The sequence below is a fragment of the Rhinopithecus bieti genome, unplaced genomic scaffold (assembly GCF_001698545.2).
Source record: "Rhinopithecus bieti isolate Rb0 unplaced genomic scaffold, ASM169854v2 scaffold_31531, whole genome shotgun sequence".
NCBI lineage: Eukaryota > Metazoa > Chordata > Mammalia > Primates > Cercopithecidae > Rhinopithecus > Rhinopithecus bieti.
Window position 1 is genome coordinate 96,439 of NW_016814088.1, and position 20,396 is coordinate 116,834.

A 20,396-nucleotide genomic window follows, 5' to 3' on the forward strand; every position below is an offset into this window, starting at 1 on the left:
TAATGTTTTCTTTGTAATTACTGAAGTGTTTTGCTGTTATCTAACTACTATGGGAAATGCTTCAGTTTCTTCAGATTTTGGGATTCCTGCATCACATCAGTAGCACAGGAGTGATTGCTGAACACATTAGTAATTACAAAGGAAACACGAGAAATATGGAGAACACTAGAGACCTATTCAGGAACTTTGATTTTAATTATGTTGTTTCTAGGAAATAGATTTTGACCAGGTATAGCATGTGAGCTGCTACCATGCATTCATTGCAAATCTGCTAATATTTAAGTTCAAAGACCAATTTTTTGTCCTACCTGAAAAACTGTTATAATATAACTTTTCTGTGTAATAAAAAGCAGTTCAACTCTTTCAAGCAGTACACTACATTTTTTCATGTTACTTTGTTTTGTAACAACTGAGCATACCATATAATAACCTACTTAATATATAGAATTCCATGGTTTTTAATATAGTCACAAATTTATACAACCATCCCCACAGTCAATTTTAGAACATTTTCATCATCCTAGAAATCTCAGACCCTCTGGCAGTCATCCCTCCCCAATTCTTGCCTCATCTCTAGCCCTAGGCAATCACTAATCTACCATCTGTCTCCATAGATCTGCCTATTCTGGACATTTCATGTAAATGGAATCAAATATAATATTTGTCATCTTATTGTCTGGCTCCTTTGACTTAGCATAATGTTTTCTTTCCTTTTTATTTCCAAGTAATACTTCATTGTATGGCTAGGCCACATTTTATTTATCCATTTTATTAATTGACAGGCATTTGGGTTATTTCTACTTTTTTACTATATTATGAATTCTATGAACATTAATAAAGATTTGTGTGTGGATATATGTTTTTATTTCTTTGGCAGTATACCTAGGGGTAGAATTGCTGGGCCATGAAGTTTAAGGAACTGCCAGACCATTTTCCAAAGTGGCTTCACCATTTTACATTCCCACCAGCAGTGTATGAGAATTCCAGTTTCTCCACATCATTACCAGCTCTTCTTATTGTTGGTGATCATTTTGATTATGGTCATCCTTGTGTATATGATGTGGTATCTCAGTGTAGTTTTAATTTGCATTTCTCTGATGGCTAGCATTGTCAAGCATCTTTTCATGTGTTTATTGACCATTTATATGTCTTCTTTGGGGAAATGTCTATTCAGTTCTCTTGCCCCTTTTAAAAAATTCATTTTCATTTTAATTTTTAATTTTAGTTTGTCTTATTATTATTTTAACCATTTTTATATATTCTAGATACTAGTCTCTTATCAGATATGTAATTTACTCAGTTGTTTTCCACTTCGGAGAGTTTGTCTTCATGAAGCCCTTTGAAGCACAAGTTTTCATTTTGATGAAATTCAGTTTATCTATTTTTTCTTTTGTTGCTTTTGCTTTTGGTGATAACTAAAACGCCATCGCCTAATAAAAGTCCACAAAGATTTATTTTATTTTCTAAGAGCTTTATAGTTTTAGATCTTACAATTGGATCTTTAATCCATTTGGAGTTAATTTTTTTTTTTTTTTTTTTTTTTTTGAGACCGGAGTTTGCTCTGTCGGCCCAGGCTGGAGTGCATTGGACGCCGGATCTCAGCTCACTGCAAAGGGCTCCCGCCTTCCCAGTTACGCCTTCTCCTGCCTCAGCCTCCCAAGTAGCTGGGACTACAGGGGCCCTCCACCGCGCCGGGCTAGTTTTCCTGTATTGTTATAGAGGACGGGGGTTCACCGGTTAGCCGGATGGTCTCGATCTCGCTGACCCTCGTGATCCGCCCGTCTCGGCCTTCCAAAGTATGCTGGATTACAGCCTTGAAGCCACCGGCGCCCGCCTGGACGTTAATTTTATATATGCTCATGAAGTAAGGGTCCAACTTCTTTCTTTTGCACATGGTCATGTTACTTTTTAACTCACGTTCCCACATAATCTTAAAAATCAGGCTGCTTCTGCCTCTTTATTTTCTGGTCTTCACTTAATATGCTATCAGGAAACATTTCTGTGTTTTTATGCAGGCTTCACAATTGTTTTTTAATTGTGAAGAATAATTAAATTATTATTTTTTAATCCATACATAATGTCTTATCAACTCAATGTACCTTAATATCCTAAGTCTTTCCCATCATGTTGAACACTGGGCTTTTTTCGTGTTTGGGGCTATTATGGAGATAACTGCTGTGACCATTTATGTCCACATGGCTCTTTGCTTCATAGAATTTTCCTTAGGAGATATTTCCAAGTGTGAGGTTTTTTTGGTCAAAGGTTACAAACATTTTTCTATTTTTCTATTTTCTATTTCTATTTCTACACGGTTTCTGAAAGGGCTATATCAATTTATAGTGCCATATCCCGTGATGTATGCATTTCACAGTGACGTCACAAACATTAGTGTCACCTTGCTAAAACGTTTTGGTAACTTATCAGATATAAAATGATAATACTTCAAGATCACTCTTTTTAAAAACCAATTTGTTTTTTAAAGTCCAAGTAATATACATATGTTATATGAAAAGTTAAAGAGTACTAACAATAACAAGAACAGTAAAAGCAGCCTCCTTACCCAAACACTTTTATTTTAGGTATGTGTTACTTAGAATATAAGTTTGGTGGCTATGACAGAGGCTTAGATAAACAGCAGTTTATTCTACCCACATGAAACTCTTGAGCATGTGTGATAAGTCTACTTTGTGAGGTGGTTAGGGCAATGATCCTCTGTCTTGTCTTCCTGCTCTGCCCTTCTAGAGTTTTGTTCTTCTCTGTGTTTCAAAGTTGCTCTACACTTGATCTGCATTCCAGTGAAGTAAGAAGTGGGGAAGGGTGGGGAGAAGGGCGTGCTCCTTCCCTTTGAGGCCGTGATCTAACAGTTGCTTCTGCATATCCTACATGGCCACACCTAGCTGCAAGGGAGGCTGAACAGTGCTTCCATTAGCTAAACACAACAGCCGTGTGTCCAACTCAACATTGTATTGCTGAGTCAGAAGAGGAGGCAGGTACAGGGGTCAACTGGTAGTCTGTGCCACCCACTGTTATTCTGGCATTGACGTCCCTGTCTGTATGCCTGTCCATATGCCATATATGCTCATACTGCTGTCTTTTGATTCACCAGTTCTAGATGTTACCTATTGACTTTTATTCTACCACCCCTCACCTCCCAGTCTCCTGATAACATCATACAATTGCAAAATTTGAAAATACAACTTTCTTCTTTGAGAAAAGATAGTGTGGAGGCCGGGTGCGATGGCTCATGTCTGTAATCCCAGCACTTTGGGAGGCAGAGACAGGCAGATCATCTGAGGTCAGGAGTTCGAGACCAGCCTGGCCAACATGGTGAAACCCCATCTCTACTAAAAATACAAAAATTTGTCGGGTGTGGTAGCATGCGCCTGTAATCCCAGCTACTTGGGTGGCCGAGGCACCAGAATTGCTTGAACCTGGGAGGCAGAGGTTGCAGTGAGCTGAGATCACAACACTGTACTCTAGCCTGGGTGACAGAGTGGGACCCCGTCTCCAAAAAACAAAAGATAAGAAAAGATAGTGTAGAATCAGAAATACAGGTCTCTACTTTGAGAAGTGAGTCTGCACTCAGCTCCAGCAACAGGTGTCTCCCAGCTAATACATCTGTACCATGGGTGCTGGCTGGAGACCCGTGGTGGTTGCATTTCACTGTTACCCTACCATATCTCATTCTGTGCTTCCTGACACCCAAGGTGATGAAAGATAAGGGCTGATTTAGATGCCTATAGTCAATCATTACTCATTGAAATACAGACCCTGGCTAGGCACAGTGGTTCTCACCTGTGATTCCAGCAATTTGGGAGGCCAAAATGGTAGGATTGTGTGAGCCCAGTTGTTTGAGACCAGCCTGGGCAACATAGGGAGATCCTGGCTCTACAAAAAAAAAAAAATAGCTAGGTTTGGTGGTGTACACCTGTGGTTCTAGCTATTCAGGAAGGTGAGGTGGGAGGATCAGGGTGAGACTCTATTTCTAAATAAATAAATATCTTAAAAATAATTAAATATAGATCTAAATCTTAGGCTTATTTTAATTTCGGGGTTTGCAAAGTAGACAATTACATGAAGTCTTAAAACATGGCAAGTATTATAAATAGTAAGAATTCATAAGTTATAACTGTTAATTGCTTATATTGTAAATTAAGTCAAGTGAACTCACTAATTGTCTACCGTCTGTCATCTCTTCTTCCGTTGGGACTTTACTTAGGTCATTATGCTTCCAACTCTCCATAAATTCACATATATGCACGTATGGCTTATCTCCTTGTTATAGTAGTTGTAATACACTTCATTTAAGATGATAGAGTGTTAGCTGTGTAGTGGCTCCTGCCTGTAATCCCAGCGCTTTGGGAGTCTGAGGTGGGAGAATTACTTGAGACCAGGAATTTTAGACCAGCCTGGGCAACATAGCAAGACCCCATCTCTAAAAAAAAAAATTCTTATATATATATAAATGTAAAATAAGATGTTATTTTAAATAACATAATACAATGTTAGAACAATACCTGTAATACAATTATTGTGTTGTAACATAATACAATAATACAATGTTAGAGTAAATCCAAATTAAGTGTTTTATTAGGGCCACATAAATATTGTTCACAACTGAGCCAAATACATTTTCCTTTTATATAACTTTTATTTTCCTAAAGTTCATAATGTCTTCATTTTTTTTTCATTTACTTTGTATTCTTTGAATTTCTAGCTAAGTATTCCTGTACATGCCCCATATTTCTTTGAAACTCCTCTAGTGCAGTTTTCTGTACATTCCAACCTGCCAGGTAATCTATCAATTTCCTTATTTTCCCAGAGATGCTTCCCAGGGTACTCACTGTGTACTGCTCAGATATGACCTGGTCATTCTCCAGACCTCTGCTGCAACCTGGTCTCTTAGAACTTCCCTCCGTCTTTGTTCTTTGAGTGTCCTCATACTTTTTTCTTTGCTAGATCCCTTGTTTCCTGGATCCTATGTCTGTCCCTTCCTTGATTTGCCCCTTCATTTTGCTGGAACACATTCTCCAGTATCTCCTAAGAAAAAGGTAAGTGGGTAGGAACTCTTTTGTCTTAGGATATCTGGAAATCTCTGCCCTCCTTTCTGTTCATTTTCTACTCCCTCTCCACTTCCCTCTTCAAGTGTTATGATGGTTTGGAATTTCTGATGTCCTTGGTTTCACTATAGATAGACTTTGTGTTTCTCATCTTCTGTATATTTGAGGTATTTTTCAAAAGGAAAAGACGGTGATGGGAATGTCATTACTCTACCATCTGGAAAGCAAAAATGCTTTTTCAAATTTCATGAGCATGGAAGAACATTTTCTCATGTGCGTATTTAATCTTTCGATTATTCACTGGTGTGAATTATCTACAAAGGACAACTTCTTTAACAATTAGCACAAAGCACAGAAGTTCTAGTGCTTATTTTTCTCACTTGTTTCCTCCGAGATTCAGATGGTGTTGGTGTCTCAGTTGAATGGCATCCACAGTTATTTGCTCTCATTTTCAGATTGCCTCACGCCCGTGATGGCTGTGAACATGCTCACCCAGCAGGAGGTCCCTGTCGTTATTTTGGCCAGAGCTGACTTGGAAGGCTCTCTGGATTCAAAAATAGGTAAGCAGCTATTAAAATGTAACCACAACAGTATATTTTGCAGATTTAGGATCAAAATACTCCCCTGTTGCTGTCATCTGGAAGAGCTGACTATTGATTCCATGGTCTGATTTGTTTCCTCATAAAAATGAATAGCCCTTCATTTAGTCATCCCTTGTTTCAGAACTACATTTTGAAAATAAACTAGGTATATTGCACTTTACTAGTTGCTACTGAGAATAATTAGAAATATCTGACCTACAAATCTTGCCAGTAGAGTTTGTTGTTAAGACTTGTACATATGATATGAGGAACAATGCAGCTCAGATGAAAATTCAGTTTCAAGACTCATAGAACCATCCCAGGTATACTACCAGCTTTAAAAAAAAAGAAAGAAAAGAAAACTCATAGAACCAACAGCAACTGCTGGGACGGGGGTTCAAATGAAGCACAAATGATCGATGTGGGCTGGGTTTTGGTGAAGGCTTTGTGGAGGAGGCGAACTCGAGCTATTCAAGAAAAGGATTGTGAAACAGCAGTAAAATTGAAGGCATATTTAGAACTGTAAATTGGATGTCCTTGGCAGCCTTGCTCATTCGTGAGCGTTCTAAACTATCGTCATGTAACAGGAAGTCTGAGAATGAACAAAGAGAAGGGAACCTAAAGACAGCTTTGTCCAAAATCTGCCTCCTTTAGGACAGACCTGTGCATTTTTCATTACCAGCATTACTACTGTAGGTTCCAGCCAGTCCCCAGAGTCCTGAAACCTTGCAGAGAAAGTTATTTCCACACTATTTCCTAGCACACAGAAATAGCATTTCTTCTTAAATTCACATTTTTTCCCCTCATAACACTCAGATCAGTTTTTGATGAAATTGTTTGAAGAAATGTCAAAGCAGAAAATTCGTGTTACTCTCTTCTAACCATTTAAACCTAGAAAGTGTGTTGTTTAAAGAAATAATTCCTTCTGTTACTTTTATGCATTTTATAGTTAGTAAAATGTATTAATATAACCAGCTGGGATAAACATAAAGGCAGTTTTATTGATGTGGCTTTTGGGGAGTTTTTTGTTTGTTTGTTTGTTTGTTTGTTTGATATTTTGAATCAAATTACTGACACAATATTGAGAGTTTTGAAGGAAAAAAATCGGATTTTTTAGGTGCATATGGAAAACTGTCTCTCCTGTTGTCTTGATGTCCCATAGTTTCATAATTAACTTTTCCAAATGTTTACTTTTGCCCTCCAAGAAGAACAAGAGCAGAAATAAACAGGAGATAAAGTGGTGTTTTTGCCTCCCACCTGCACTGTTAGAAATAGTTCACGTTCAACTGAGCGCAACATGACTACCGCCATGGCCTGAGGCATTCTTTATACGGCCAAATACATTTTGTGGTTACAGTGTCTCCTTTTAAACATTACTCCTAGTTCTTCCAAATTCTATTTTAGAATATAGTAAATGACTATTTTCCCTTCTTGAATATGAACAGCTTTTGGTATTATTTATTGCTTGCCATTTGTCCTCATCCTTCAAGTCCACTCAACATTTATTCACTGCATTAGACGCATTTTGTCTATAATCTCAGCTAGAACACTACAGAACTTTTCATCATGTCACAGAGCTTTTCATCATATTTGGGAGCTTTAGAACATGTCTCCCAAACTTTCAACCACTGTTTTAGGGCATTGTTCCAATCTGATTTAAGCACCTTGTGCAATACCCTTAGCTTTGTATCTCTCAGTTTTCACACAATGTGGTGTATCCATGAGTATGTCACCTGCTTTGACGGTTGACCCTATAACAGAGGTTCTCAACCAGGGGAGATTTTGCCACCAGGAGACATTTAGCAATTCTGGAGACATTTTTGTTTGTCACAACTCACGGAGTGCTAGTGGTACAGTTCAACATCCTGTAATGCACAAGACAACCCCCACAACGAAGTCCACAATGTCAGTAGTACCAAGGTTGAGAAATCCTGCCCTTACAGAACCAAAAGCTGGGAAGAAAAAAAAAAAACCCATTTTTATGAATATCCAAAACTAAAACAGCAGGCCTTGGCCCCTCTGGGTGAACAATTTATTAATGCCCAACTTCTCAAGGACATATGTGGGTTGAAGAATAAATGCCTACTTAGAATGTACTATTGCCTTTGGGAACAAAACATAGTTACTAGCTTTTGACTTCCTGACTGAGTGGATTTTCCTAGGATTGCTGGGAAATGCTGGAGGAGTCGGCCCTGCTTCTCGAGAGAAACCCACTGCCCTCTGCCACTGACGGAATTCAAGGAAGAGGCTTCCACAAATGCTTATGATTTTCAGTGGCAAAAAAAAGCACTCAAAAATGTGTATATTAGGATTGTAACTATTTAAAAAAAATAGGCTGGACACAGTGGCTCACACCTGTAATCCCAGCACTTTGGGAGGGGCAAGGTGGGCGATCACTTGAGGTCAGGAGTTCGAGACCAGCCTGGTCAACGTGGCGAAACCCCTTTTCTACTAAAAATACAAAAATTAATCAGGCATGGTAGCACACGCCTGTAATTCCAGCTACTCTGGAGGCTGAGACATGAGAATCTCTTGAACCCGGGAGGCGGAAGTTGCAGTGAACCAAGATCGTTCCACTGCACTCTAACCTGGGCAACAGAGCAAGACTCTGTCTCAAAACAAAAACAAAAACTAAGCAGAGGAAAAAGACTTAAAGGAGGTAATACCAATATGGTAAACTAGTTGTATTTTGGCAGTGGGTTCCTCCAAGACCATGTTCCATTTTCCCAACTAATGTGATGTGGTTTTAAAACTTCTGTAACTAAAAGAGATAGTCTCCTTTAAGAAGCTAAAGCTGGGTGTCAGTACTGTCAGTTGTTTTGTGATTTGGGCACTTGTGAAGGAAATGTTTTGTTTTCTTCTCCTCTGAATAGGAATTCCCAGTACTAGCTCAGAGGACACCATCTTAGCCCAAACCCTGGGCCTGGCCTACTCTGAAGTCATTGAAACTTTGCCAGATGGCACAGAGAGACTGAGCAGCTCTGCTGAGGTTGGTGCCTAAGAACTTACTTCCAGAATAATCACCTTGATGCGATTTTGATAGACATTTTCCTTCAGGTGCAAATTACAACCTGTTCCTTCACTCGTCCCCATACCTAACAGCCTTGTAGCCTCATATCTCTATGAAAACAAAATAATATTCTTCAAGATCTGAAAGTTTGTCCATTGTAAATCAATTTCAGTCCTCGAACAGAATGGATCAAAGTAACTAATTTTATGTTGGGGATCTCTGCTTGAGAAAAATTATCTTTTCTAAGGAATCTCTGGTTCCTTGGGAGAGGTGATTAAAATTGTTTCTTCTTCCTAGAGGAGGTATCTGTTCTCTCCAGATTACTGACATTATTTCTGCCTAAAGTGTAACTCACTTATAGAAATGAACAGGGAAGTTCAGAGTCATGTTTATTTGGTCAGGGTTATCTCTTGCTAGCATGAAACAGCAGCACTTAAAGATGGTATATCTGGCAGGATTTGAGCCCAGCCTCTATGTTGAACTAACCTGGAAAGTAGGATGGAAGAGGTAGGGTGAGGGATGGGAGGAGGTAGTGGGAGCAGTGACACTCAAGTATGAGCACACGTCAGAATCCCCTGGTGGCCTTGTTAAACCACAGCCTGGCCCCCACCCCCACCCCAGGGATTCTGATTTAGTAGTCCCAGGTGAGACCCCAAAATTTGTACTTCTAACAAGTTTCCAGATACTGCTGCTAATGCTGCTGGTCCAGGGAACACATTTTGAGAATCAAGGGCTTAGAACCTTGCCACTCAATGTCTGGTCCCTGGACCAGCAGCACTGGCATCACTTGTTAGAAATGTGGGATCTTAGATCCCATGCTAGTCTAATAAGATCCTTATATGATTTGTATGCACATTAAAAGTTTGAGAATACTGGCTTAGAGCACTCTTAAACTTAACTGCACACTGGAAATACCTGAAAGTTTTAAAATAATACTGATGCCTGGGTCTCACTCCAGATACTCTGATGGTTACTGGTGGTGAGGAGGGCATGGATCAGACATCAACAGTGTTCAGAGCTCCCTAGTTGATTCTGATGTGCGGCAGAGCCTGGGAACTATTGCCTTAACATAGCGATGCCACCCCTGGCCATGGCTCTGAATCACCTGGGAGGTGCCTACAGGTCCCACCTTGGCTGATCTTGATTCAGTGAGACCTGAAGTTCCAAGTTTTTCCGGTTTGCGACTATCTGGCTATATTTGTATCTATAAAATAAGGGAATATGGGCAGGTTTTCTCCTTTGTAGGGAGTGCATGGTTTCTAACCCCATGTTTGTGACTTTACTTCATAAATTGCATCCCCAGACATAAGTCATGCTCTAAGATATGGACCCTTAAGCCTTTTTTTAGACGTTGTTTGAGCAGGTTCCCTGGTGGGTGGAGCAGAGCGAAGTCACAGTGTCTGTAAGGAGCCCCAGTTAACCCTCTCAAGAAAGGGGACACTCGTGGCCAAAATTAGGCTTCTGAAGTTCCCAGTGAAACATCCAGTCTTTAGTACAGTTCTCTGAGCATCAGTTATGCTTCCTGGCTTCTTTCACACAGCTTCAGATGGTCTATTGAAGCCTCTCCTGACTCTAGGCTGAATATCTAGAGTAAAAGAATTATTTCAATAAGTAGAAGGAGAATGGCTAGGGAAAGGCCGCTTTCGTCTATGAGCTTCTGGAATGGAAAGACAGTGATGTTAGGAGAAGACTGACTTTCAGGAGAGCTTTTTATGATTTGCATCGTGACTGTGATAGTGGGAGTGCAGAAAGACACTTCAGACCGTTCATGAAAAGGGCTACTTTTGATCAACATAGCTGTATTTTCTTATTCTTTGTGCCTCTTGACTGTAAGCTCCTTGAGGACATGGGAAGATCATATTTATCTTTGTGCCCCCAGTGGCTAGCACAAGCCCAGCACATACAGATGCCCAGTGGGTCTTCACTGAACAAATTTGAGGGTGCCCACAATCCAGGTTGTTACCAAGCCACACTGGCTCAATTCATATAATTAGTTTGGCTCTCTGAAAAGCACCAAGTGAAAAGATAATTTCTCTTTTGTACTATTAGTGGTCTGTCCTGCTGTCTATAAAATGGGAGCATTTAAATATAAAAAGAGTGGTCTGGTTCTTCAAGCTGAAGCCTCAGAATGTTCCTCTGCTTGCCTGAATTCCTTCTGCTTTAGGATAATATTGAATTTTTATTTTCTGAATATTTTCCCCCCAACAGGGGAGTAGTCATTAAAAATCCTTATCATGCAGTTCTTTACTGGCAGCTAAAAGCTGATATTTGATGATCTCTGTAAGTGTCACAGGGCTCTGGTGATAAGGAAAGCCACAGAACCAGGGCCAACCGAGACACATTAGACACAGTAGACACAGTGCCTCGGGCCCACAATACTTTTAGAGGCCTCTGCAAAAGTTTTAATTTCTTTTAAAATCAGAAGAAAAAAATGAACTTTTAGGGTCAAAAGTTACATTTCTCTTTATATTGATGCAGTTGTAAAATATAGTTCTTAATATTATCTGAAGGAGCAAGGAGCCTACAAAGGCAGAAGCACCTGGGGCTCGTGAAAGTCATGAATACAGCTCTGCACAGAACTGGTCCCTTGGGAGAGCCACACATAAACATGGCAGGACTGGTGGCAGCATCGGGGTGGTGACTCGTGCTATGCAGAGAGGAGTGAGCTCTCTTTTCTCTCCCTGTTAGTTCACAGGTATGACCCGGCAGGATGCTTTTCTAGCCCTGACTCAGAAAGCCCGGGGGAAGAGAGTGGGTGGAGACGTGACAAGTGATAAACTGAAAGACTGGCTGATTTCGCGGCAACGGTACTGGGGCACACCAATCCCCATTGTCCACTGCCCAGCCTGTGGCCCCACACCTGTGCCCCTGGAGGACTTGCCCGTGACCTTGCCCAACATCGCGTCTTTCACTGGCAAGGGAGGCTCTCCACTGGCCATGGCTTCAGAGTGGGTGAACTGCTCCTGCCCGAGGTAAGAAGCCACATCCCTGCAGCAGTGACTGTGCCTATGGCCCCATACCTGCTAGGGCTTCAGACACCCTCCTCCCTCCTGGTGCTAACTCTGCTCCCTTTTTCCCTGACTTCCACGAGGCTGGAAAGAACACTGTGGGTCTTTGAGGCCCTTTAAGAGAAGGGTCTGGAATCTGTGACCCTGCCTCTGCAATGGGCATCCTCCATTCTCTGAGCTATTGGAAGCAGCAGTGTCAGTTCAGATCTATGCCAGAAACATCTGATCCAACTGATGGAAAAACTCTAAATTTTCCTTACAGCTTTGTAAAAAAAACACTTTCCTCCATTTTGATATTCCAAAGAGCCACATGGAGAGGAGAGAAAAATGTTCTCTTCTTCACCTTGCAGTTTTCCAATATAGTGACTGTAACAACAGTGGAGATTTTATCACGAGTAGCAGAGTAGTAGCTAAGAGAGCAAGTGTGCTTGGGGGCTCCATTCTTTAATATGCTGAAGCACCATGGTTCCTTTCTCCTCATTTTGGAAGCGGGATTATGGTTTTCTATCTATTCACTGGCATGTCTCAAATGTGGTTTTTAATGATGCTGTCCATATCAGCTAATTAAACAAATAGCAGATACCAAGTTCCAGTATTTTCCTTCTTCTGCGGAGAAGCCATTTTTCTCTGCCTTATAGATCATGATGAGGATATTTTAAAATAATTTTGTATTCTGCCAGTATAGAGCTGAGGTATTAGGTTGGCAATTAGGAAACCACATAATGTAATTGGAAGTCCTGAGCTGGGAGTCAGATCAGTGATGGATTCAAGTCCTGGCTCTGCCTCCTAACTGTCTAGCCTTGGGAAAGTCATTTACCTTCTCTGAGCTTGAAATCCCTCATCAGAAACAAAAATAACCCCATCGAAGGGCTTTTCAGAAGACTAGAATTAACACATGTCATCCTGCACAGTGATACCTTCTAGGTCTTCAATAAATGGAAACTTTACAGCCATCTAGCCAGGTACTTGTGAGCCATCCTCCCAGGTCCTCACTGAGGCAGTTTTGAAATTCAAGATGGAACTTGGAGGGAGGTATGTAGGAAGGCCCAGACCATTTTAGGGTAGAAATGCTGGCTCCAGGAGGAAAAGGGCTTCCCTACCAGAGATGTTGGTGGCCTACATACAGCACAGCAGTTGTGGCCTTATTGATGAGGATAAGGTTTCCTGCCTTGGCTGCAGAATTACTGGAGGGCAGAACCTAGGCCTTGGTGTTGGGCAAGGCTCCCTGGATAATCTTAATGAGCATCCAAGGCTGAGAGCCACTGAGCCAGTGTGGCAGAGCGAGGCAGCTCAGTGGTACAGACTACAAGCACCAGAGCCCACCAGATGTGGATTTCTTACCCTTGAACTACAAGGCCTTGGAAAAGTTTCTTAACCTCTCTGAATCCTAGTTACTCATCTGAAAAATGGGGATATGAGTAGTATTGGTCTCATAATCCTCAGGGCTACTGGGGATTAAATGAGACAATCCCCAGTAGCCCTGAGGATTATGAGATTAAATGAGATAATTTCAAGTACTTTTGAAGTACTTGGCTCAGTTCCTACTACCCAGTATTATTATCATTACTATTGGAGCTAATCCTGATAACATTACCACCATTATCTATCACTTCTATCCCTCCTACTTGCCACGTAGCTTCTTCCTACTTTTTAATATCAGCAATAAAACATGTTAGTTGCCTTCAAGTCCAACAAGACCATTAAAAAGGAAATCAGCACGGCAAATGTTAGCCAGATGTTATTCCTTTTATAAATTGAGCTCTGCATTTTCTCCCTCACTTGGACCTCGCTTGCACAAGGTGAGGAAGAAAAAGTAATCTTTATTTTCTAATTGTTTCCCAAAATAGTGTCTGTGTTCTGGTTGATTGCTCTCCAAATAAAAAGACCTGGCTTTAATTTAGAGATGCACTGTTGAGATCAGCTTCTTAGAGCAGCCCTGGGTGATAGGAAGCTGGATTCCCTGAGGACTCTTTCCGAAAAGCTTCTACTCTTAGAGACCACCACTGTTCTCACTGGGAGGTCCCCTGATTAAAATGCAGGGGGTCCCAAAGCCCTGCCAGATCTAGGGCGCCCATGCTCTCTGCTCAGCCACTGCCTTTAACCAGCTGATGAGGGAGCTGGGGAATATGTGGGGACTGGCCATTTCCTTGGGTAATATTTGTAAAGCTGGTATGAACTACTTCACAAATGGAAGATAGAAATGCAACCCTTCTTTTATTCTTAAATTAAAAATATGCGCTCAAGCCCATACATGCTAAATTTGCAGAAGATGTATCAGTTCCTCTTGGGACTCCTCATCCCTTCTCCCCAAATTCTGCAATAACCCCCAAAGACTTACACTGCCCAAAGCGTGATATTTGGAGGGGCGATGAGCCTCATATCCATGCCTTAGAAGGGAGAGCCTGCTATGGCTTCCTGCTGCCACAGAAGGCCCTGTTGATAGCTGGTCCTACCCATCAGACAGAAGGTGCTGATTCTCTGCTGATCCAGGCCTTGAGGAGTCTCCAAGGCAGCTAATCCCTGTCCTGTGCTAGGCTTGACTAAGGGCACCTTCTTTTGAGTTCCTAGGTAGTGTGGCTTTTGGCACCTGGTTCTTTCAGTCCCACAAGCCCACAACTCTAGGAATGTTCTTAAGAATGAGTGTAGCAGCTGGGCACGGTGGCTCATGCCTGTAATGCCTGCACTTTGGGAGGCCGAGGCAGGCGGATCACTTGAGGTCAGGAGTTTGAGACCAGCCTGGCCAACATGGTGAAACCCCGTCTCTACTAAAAATACAAACATTAGCCGGGCATGGTGGCATGCACCTGTAATCCCAGTTACTCGGAAGGCTGAGGCAGGAGAATTGCTTGAGCCCAGGAGGCAGAGGTTGCAGTGAGCTGAGATTGAGCCACTGTACTCTAGCCCAGGTGACAGAGCCAGACTCCCATCTCAAAAAAAAAAAAAAAAAAAAAAAAAAGAATGGGTATACCCTTTGGCCCCTTGTGAGACCTTGGTCCTTCTGGAATGTCTGTCCCTAGGACAGGGATTCCTTTTTCTTTTCAACCCTTCACATATCAAGGATCTCACTTTATTCTCTGTCTTGAGCACCAGGGCTTTCTTCACTCTTCCATAAGGAACCTATCTTTAGGCAGTGGTCTGGAGGTAGATAATGTAATTAGCTCTGGAGGGGGGTCCTGATTTCTATTATTTGCCAATTTTTGTGATGTACATACTCCCATCAGGGCCAGTTTCAAGCTACCAACTTGCCATCTTTTGTCACAGTGGTATAAAGAGATGCTGACAATTGATTCTCACAGGCTGGCATGAGCTGACTCCAGCAATCATTGCCTTTGTCTTCCTCGGGTCATCCTGGTAGATTTCTGCACCTGTCACCCCAGAACAGAAGTGGAAGAAAAATCCAAGTTGATTTTCCACACATCTCCCTATGTTTGGTTCTCATTTCTCTTCATGCATTGATTGGCTTCGCAAGCATCATAAAGACATTGGTGAAGGCAATCTTGACATGCCTGGAACAGAAGTTAATGCACAAAAGAGATACCTAATCCTGTCTTGTCCTTTTGGGTGGTGAGGCTTTCTACCCTGAATTGTCTTTTCATATGTGGCTTTATTCTTTTTTTTTTTTTGAGATGGAATCTTGCTCTGTCGCCGGGCTGGAGTGCAGTGGCACGATCTTGGCTCACTGCAACTTCCGCCTCCCGGGTTCAAGAGATTCACCTACCTTAGCCTCCTGACTAGCTGGGACTACAGGCACACGCCACCACACCCAGCTAATTTTTCATATTTTTAGTAGAGATGGGATTTCACCATGTTGGCCAGTATGGTCTCGATCTCTTGACCTTGTGATCCGCCCCCCTCAGACTCCCAAAGTGCTGGGATTAAAAGCTTGAGCCACTGCGCCCAGCCTGTGGCTTTATTCTTATGACATTTTAAATTCATACTTATTGTTATAGCTCTCTCAAAAGCTAGTGGAAAACTGCATTAAAATTTAAAAAGAAACCAAATGATGAATTTCATTTCTTTCTTAGGTGCAAGGGAGCAGCCAAGAGAGAGACAGACACAATGGATACCTTTGTTGATTCTGCTTGGTACTACTTCAGATACACTGACCCTCACAATTCGCACAGGTAAAACGTCCTTGCTGACGTCCTTGAGCATGTGTCAGTATAGCTCCTCCCAGAAGCAAAGACCAAGATAGAATTAGACATGCAAGAGATTTCTTGGGGGAAATGCCTGTGCAGATTAAAGGGGAGAAGAGGAGGAGTGGGCAGAGAGTGCTCTTAGACCACGATGGCCTATGACAGGTGTGAAAGGAGAAGGGAAAGGAAGGAGGATCAGATGGAGGAGGCTCAGTTCACAGCGCAACTCTGAGAAAGCCTCGACCTGGCCAGTGGGAAGCTAGTCCATTAGAGTCTTCAGTCAGGCTAAAATGTCTCGGCTCCGGCCCCTCCCTCTACTCTCCTGAGAGCAGCCTGGGAGAGCAACATGGGCTGGCAGGAACACACCAGGGTGGGTCCACAGATGCAGCAACTGGAAGCTGTCAGTCAACTGTGCACCGCGGAACAGTCTCTCTTAAAGGGAGAATGCTACATCATTAAGTTAGATTATTCATAGCCAAGTAAATCCCAAGTACAACACAAATACAAAACAGAAAAAGGAAGGAAATGCTACTGTAATACTCTCCTTGCAGTGAACTGCATTTGTATGATTGTAAAGATGTAATGTTATTTATTTAACTGAAAAGAATGATGTAACTCTACAGAGAAGGTAGCAGGTGGGGAGGGTGAGAGAGCTAAGAAGCCTCACCTCTTACCACAGAGTCAGTAGATCATTTCCTAAATTGATAAATCAATAAAGAATATAAACATGTTTTTTTTTTCAATAATTGCCAGGAGAAACAACCAAAAGAATTAAAAGTGGCTAAGAGGCCTGAGGCAAGGAAAGAATTGGGGCTGGAGACCACTGTTTTTCATTATAAATCTTTCAGTACCATTTGATTTTTCAGCTGTATTCGTGTGTTTCTTTGAACCTTGCCCCGCCCCTGCCCACCCAAAAAAAAAGAAATTAAGGGAAAGAGAACAGTAGGTAGCCTTGTAAAGAGAGATAATGAGAGCTGAAAGAAACTCTTCCAGAGCCCGGGAAAAAAAACAGCATTGTGCTTAAAAGGGCCTTGCCTGATGGCTCTTGTCCATGGCAGAAACATTCTGGAACCCTGTTCCCTACATATAAAATATGCCCCTCATTCTTTGTAGTTCTAAAATAATATATTTCTAGTGAGACAGATACTCCTGCCCTCACCCTGCCAGAATTTCAACCTGCAGTGTTGTGATTCTGTAATTTGAGTTCGTATCAGATATGAAGGGGATCCTTGTCGACACGGTGGCTCACGCCTGTAATCCCAGCACTTTGGGAGGCCGAGGAGGTGGATCGCCTGAGGTCAGGAGTTGGAGACCAGTCTGACTGACATGGCAAAACCCTGTCTCTACCAAAAATACAAAAATTAGCTGGGCATAGTGGCGAGCCTGTAATCCCAGCTACTCAGAAGGCTGAGACAGAAGAATCACTTGAACCAGGGAGGCAGAGGTTGCAGTGAGCCAAGATCGCGCCACTGCACTCCAGCCTGGGCGACAGAGTGAGACTTCCTCTCAAAAAAAATAAAAAAGAAAAGAAAAAAGAAATGAGGGGGATACTGAGTGAAAGATACCCTGCAAAGGCAGGAAGGGTGCAAGGTGACGATTGTGGCTGGGAACCACCAGCATGGCCTTCTCTGGCCCACAGAGGGGCTCCCCTTCAGGGCCTTTCCTCTATAAGGGGCCATTGGTGCATTTCATGTAGCAATAACTGGCTTAGAATGCAAGTGGGGTCAGGCTCTTTACTTTCTCTGAGTGCTTCAAAGGAAAGCCTTCACACAGATGAGAGAGACTCCAAGGAACTGTGGCAGGAGAGACATCCTGAGACTGTCACAGCCTGTGAACAGCAGTGAGCACTTCATTTCCCTCATGGCACACTGTGGTTAGCTTCAGCCTGGGTGCGAGTTCTTCCTGGGGTGGTTTCCTGAGTGGATCATAAATCCAAGCTGTAGCTACTTTCAACATTTCACTCCTTAATATATCCCAAACTTGTTTTCCGGCCAAATACCATCCTTCACTTCCCTTTCTTTTCTGTCGCCTGGATTGGCAGTTGAATTTCTTTAGGGAACTATTTTTCACAAAGCAAAAAAGTGATTTTTAAAAATTTTATCAGAATTCTGGTACAGTGACTGGAGAACACCAAACTATATTAAAATGCAAATATGTGGTGGTGGCCGGACTCTTCTAGCCTCAGAGCTGAAGCCAGCCAAGTCCATCCTGGGGAAAAAGGTGGCTTGAGGTGTCAGGGAACCAATTCACAAATATTCGAAGCCCTGCAAAGGCAAAGGTTTGCTTGATTGGCTGACCTCAAGGGACAGCATTACCTTGGCAGCACAGAGGTCTGTCGCCAGCCAGTGCTGCCCCTCCCTCTGAGGGTCCCAGCCAGAAAATGGAAATGGCATTTCCTTTCCTCTACAGTGTCCATTAGGACCCGAGAGTATGAGAAAGCGTTTCTATTAGTATCTGTTGGCCAAAAAGTATCTGTTAAGTACTGTTAAGTGAGAGAGAGTTATTGGGCTATTTTATGATAATTCACCCTAAATATGCTGCATTGCATTCATTAAGCAATATACAGGCTCTTGCTGACTATATTTTCAGGTTGCTTTAAAAAACAAAATCAATTTTCTGTTTTAAAATAAATATTTACAGCTGGGGCACAGTAGCTTACGCCTGTAATCCCATAATTTTGGGAGGCCAAGGCAGGAAGATCAGTTGAGACCAGGAGTTCGAGACCAGCCTGGACTGAACATAGCAAGACCTTGTCTCCACAAAAAATGTTTTAAAAAAATTAACAGATGGCCAGGTGCAGTGGCTCACGCCTGCAGTCCCAGCACTTTGGGAGGTCGAGGTGGGCAGATCACCTGTGGTCAGGAGTTCGAGACCAGCCTGGCCAACATGGCAGAACCCCATCTCTACTAAAAATGTAAAAATTAGCCGGGTGTGGTGGCAGGCACCTGTAATCTTAGCTACTCAGGAGACTGAGGCACAAGAATAGCTTGAACCCTGGAGGCGGAGGTTGCAGTGAGCCGAGATCACACCCCTGCACCCCAGCCTGGGTAACAGCAGGACTCCATCTCAAAAAGAAAAAAAAGAAAAAAGAAAAGAAAAGAAAAAATTAGCTGGGCATAGTGGTGTGTGTCTGTAGTCCTAGATACTTGGGAGGTCGAAGCTGGAGGATCACTTGAGCCCAGGAGTTGGAAGATGCAGTGAACTATAATTGTGCCACTGCATCCAGCCTGGGTGACCGAGCAAGACACTGTCTTTAATAAAGGAAAAAAAATGTTTAAATGTGAAAATAAATTAATAAATAAAATAGGCATTTAGTATCTACATGTTAATCTTCATTGTAAATACCACATTGCCCTCTATTGGTAGGAACTCCGAAGTCTCAATTTTGTAATCATAATAATAAAAATTAAAGTGAATCTAGATATTCAAGGCGCATTGTAGCAAGTTGCCTTTTTTTGCTAGTATGTTTTCCTCTTGTCCTCATTTTATATGCAAATTGCTTTTGTTGAAATATGTCAGTAATATCTTCTGTAACCATTTTTAAAATTTCATAAATCAACACATCTGACTTTTTTCTTTTTTAATATATAAGCTTTTCTCATATATATACATTGTTTGTTTGTTTGTTTGTTTGTTTTGTTTTTGAGACAGAGTCTCGCTCTGCTGTCCAGGCTGGAGTGCAATGGCACAATCTTGGTTCACTGCAACCTCCGCCTCCCGGGTTCAAGCTATTCTCTTGCCTCAGCCTCCTAAGTAGTTGGGATTACAGGTGGCCACCACCACACCTGGCTAATTTTTGTATTTTTAGTAGAGACGGGGTTTTGCCATGTTGGGCAGGCTGGTCTCAAACTCCTGACAGCTGATCCGCCTGCCTTGGCCTCCCAAAGTGCTGGGATGACAGGCGTGAGCCACCAGGCCCGGCCTTCTCTTATATTTTAAAAAGAAAATCATTGTTATTCCCTGATAAAGTTCATTTCAGGGCATATGCATGTTACAGTAGGTCTGTTTAATTTACACAATTGTGGCAAAGCAGGTTTTTTTAAAATGTCCCTATCTCTTTTTTACAGCCCTTTTAACACAGCAGTGGCCGATTACTGGATGCCTGTGGATTTGTACATTGGAGGGAAAGAACATGCTGTCATGCACTTGTTCTATGCAAGATTCTTTAGTCATTTTTGCCATGATCAGAAAATGGTTAAACATAGGTAAGCATTCATACTGCTTTGCAAAAGAATTCAGTTGCATGAATAGCAACTTTAAGCAGGTGTGAGTTCTTCTGAAGCAAGGTAAATGCATGTAGTAGAAGAATACTAGTTTTCTAGTATGCTTTAGAGGTTGTTGTCAACCTTAACCATTTGAGGTCCATTTATATTGCTTAATCAGTTCTGGCAAGTGATGTTGCTAGTTTGCATAGAACCTAGCCTTCCGTGCTTCTCTGTTTAACTGAGTTAAGTAATTAAGAATTGTACCCGTGAGGCAGAGAGGAGTGGCCCGTAATGTTTTATAGCATCTCGTGTGAGGTCATGCTTATCACCCAGTCCTTCTGTGTCAGCTCTGTTCCTAAGCTTGGCTGAATCCCACCTTGATGCATCCCTCTGAAA

The 20,396-nt window shown here is 42.0% G+C and overlaps 1 protein-coding gene across 3 annotated transcripts in view; it reads left to right on the top strand.

Annotated features, from left to right (window-relative positions):
- LARS2 (leucyl-tRNA synthetase 2, mitochondrial) overlaps positions 1–20,396 on the top strand; it is a 163,964-nt gene that overhangs the window by 93,778 nt on the left and 49,790 nt on the right. For all 3 annotated transcript variants that reach the window (XM_017849609.1, XM_017849611.1, XM_017849610.1), the window contains 5 exons: positions 5,516–5,620; positions 8,515–8,630; positions 11,340–11,623; positions 15,685–15,783; positions 19,863–20,000. In XM_017849609.1, coding sequence (XP_017705098.1) covers positions 5,516–5,620; positions 8,515–8,630; positions 11,340–11,623; positions 15,685–15,783; positions 19,863–20,000 — 742 coding nt within the window. The remainder of the gene's footprint in view (positions 1–5,515; positions 5,621–8,514; positions 8,631–11,339; positions 11,624–15,684; positions 15,784–19,862; positions 20,001–20,396) is intronic.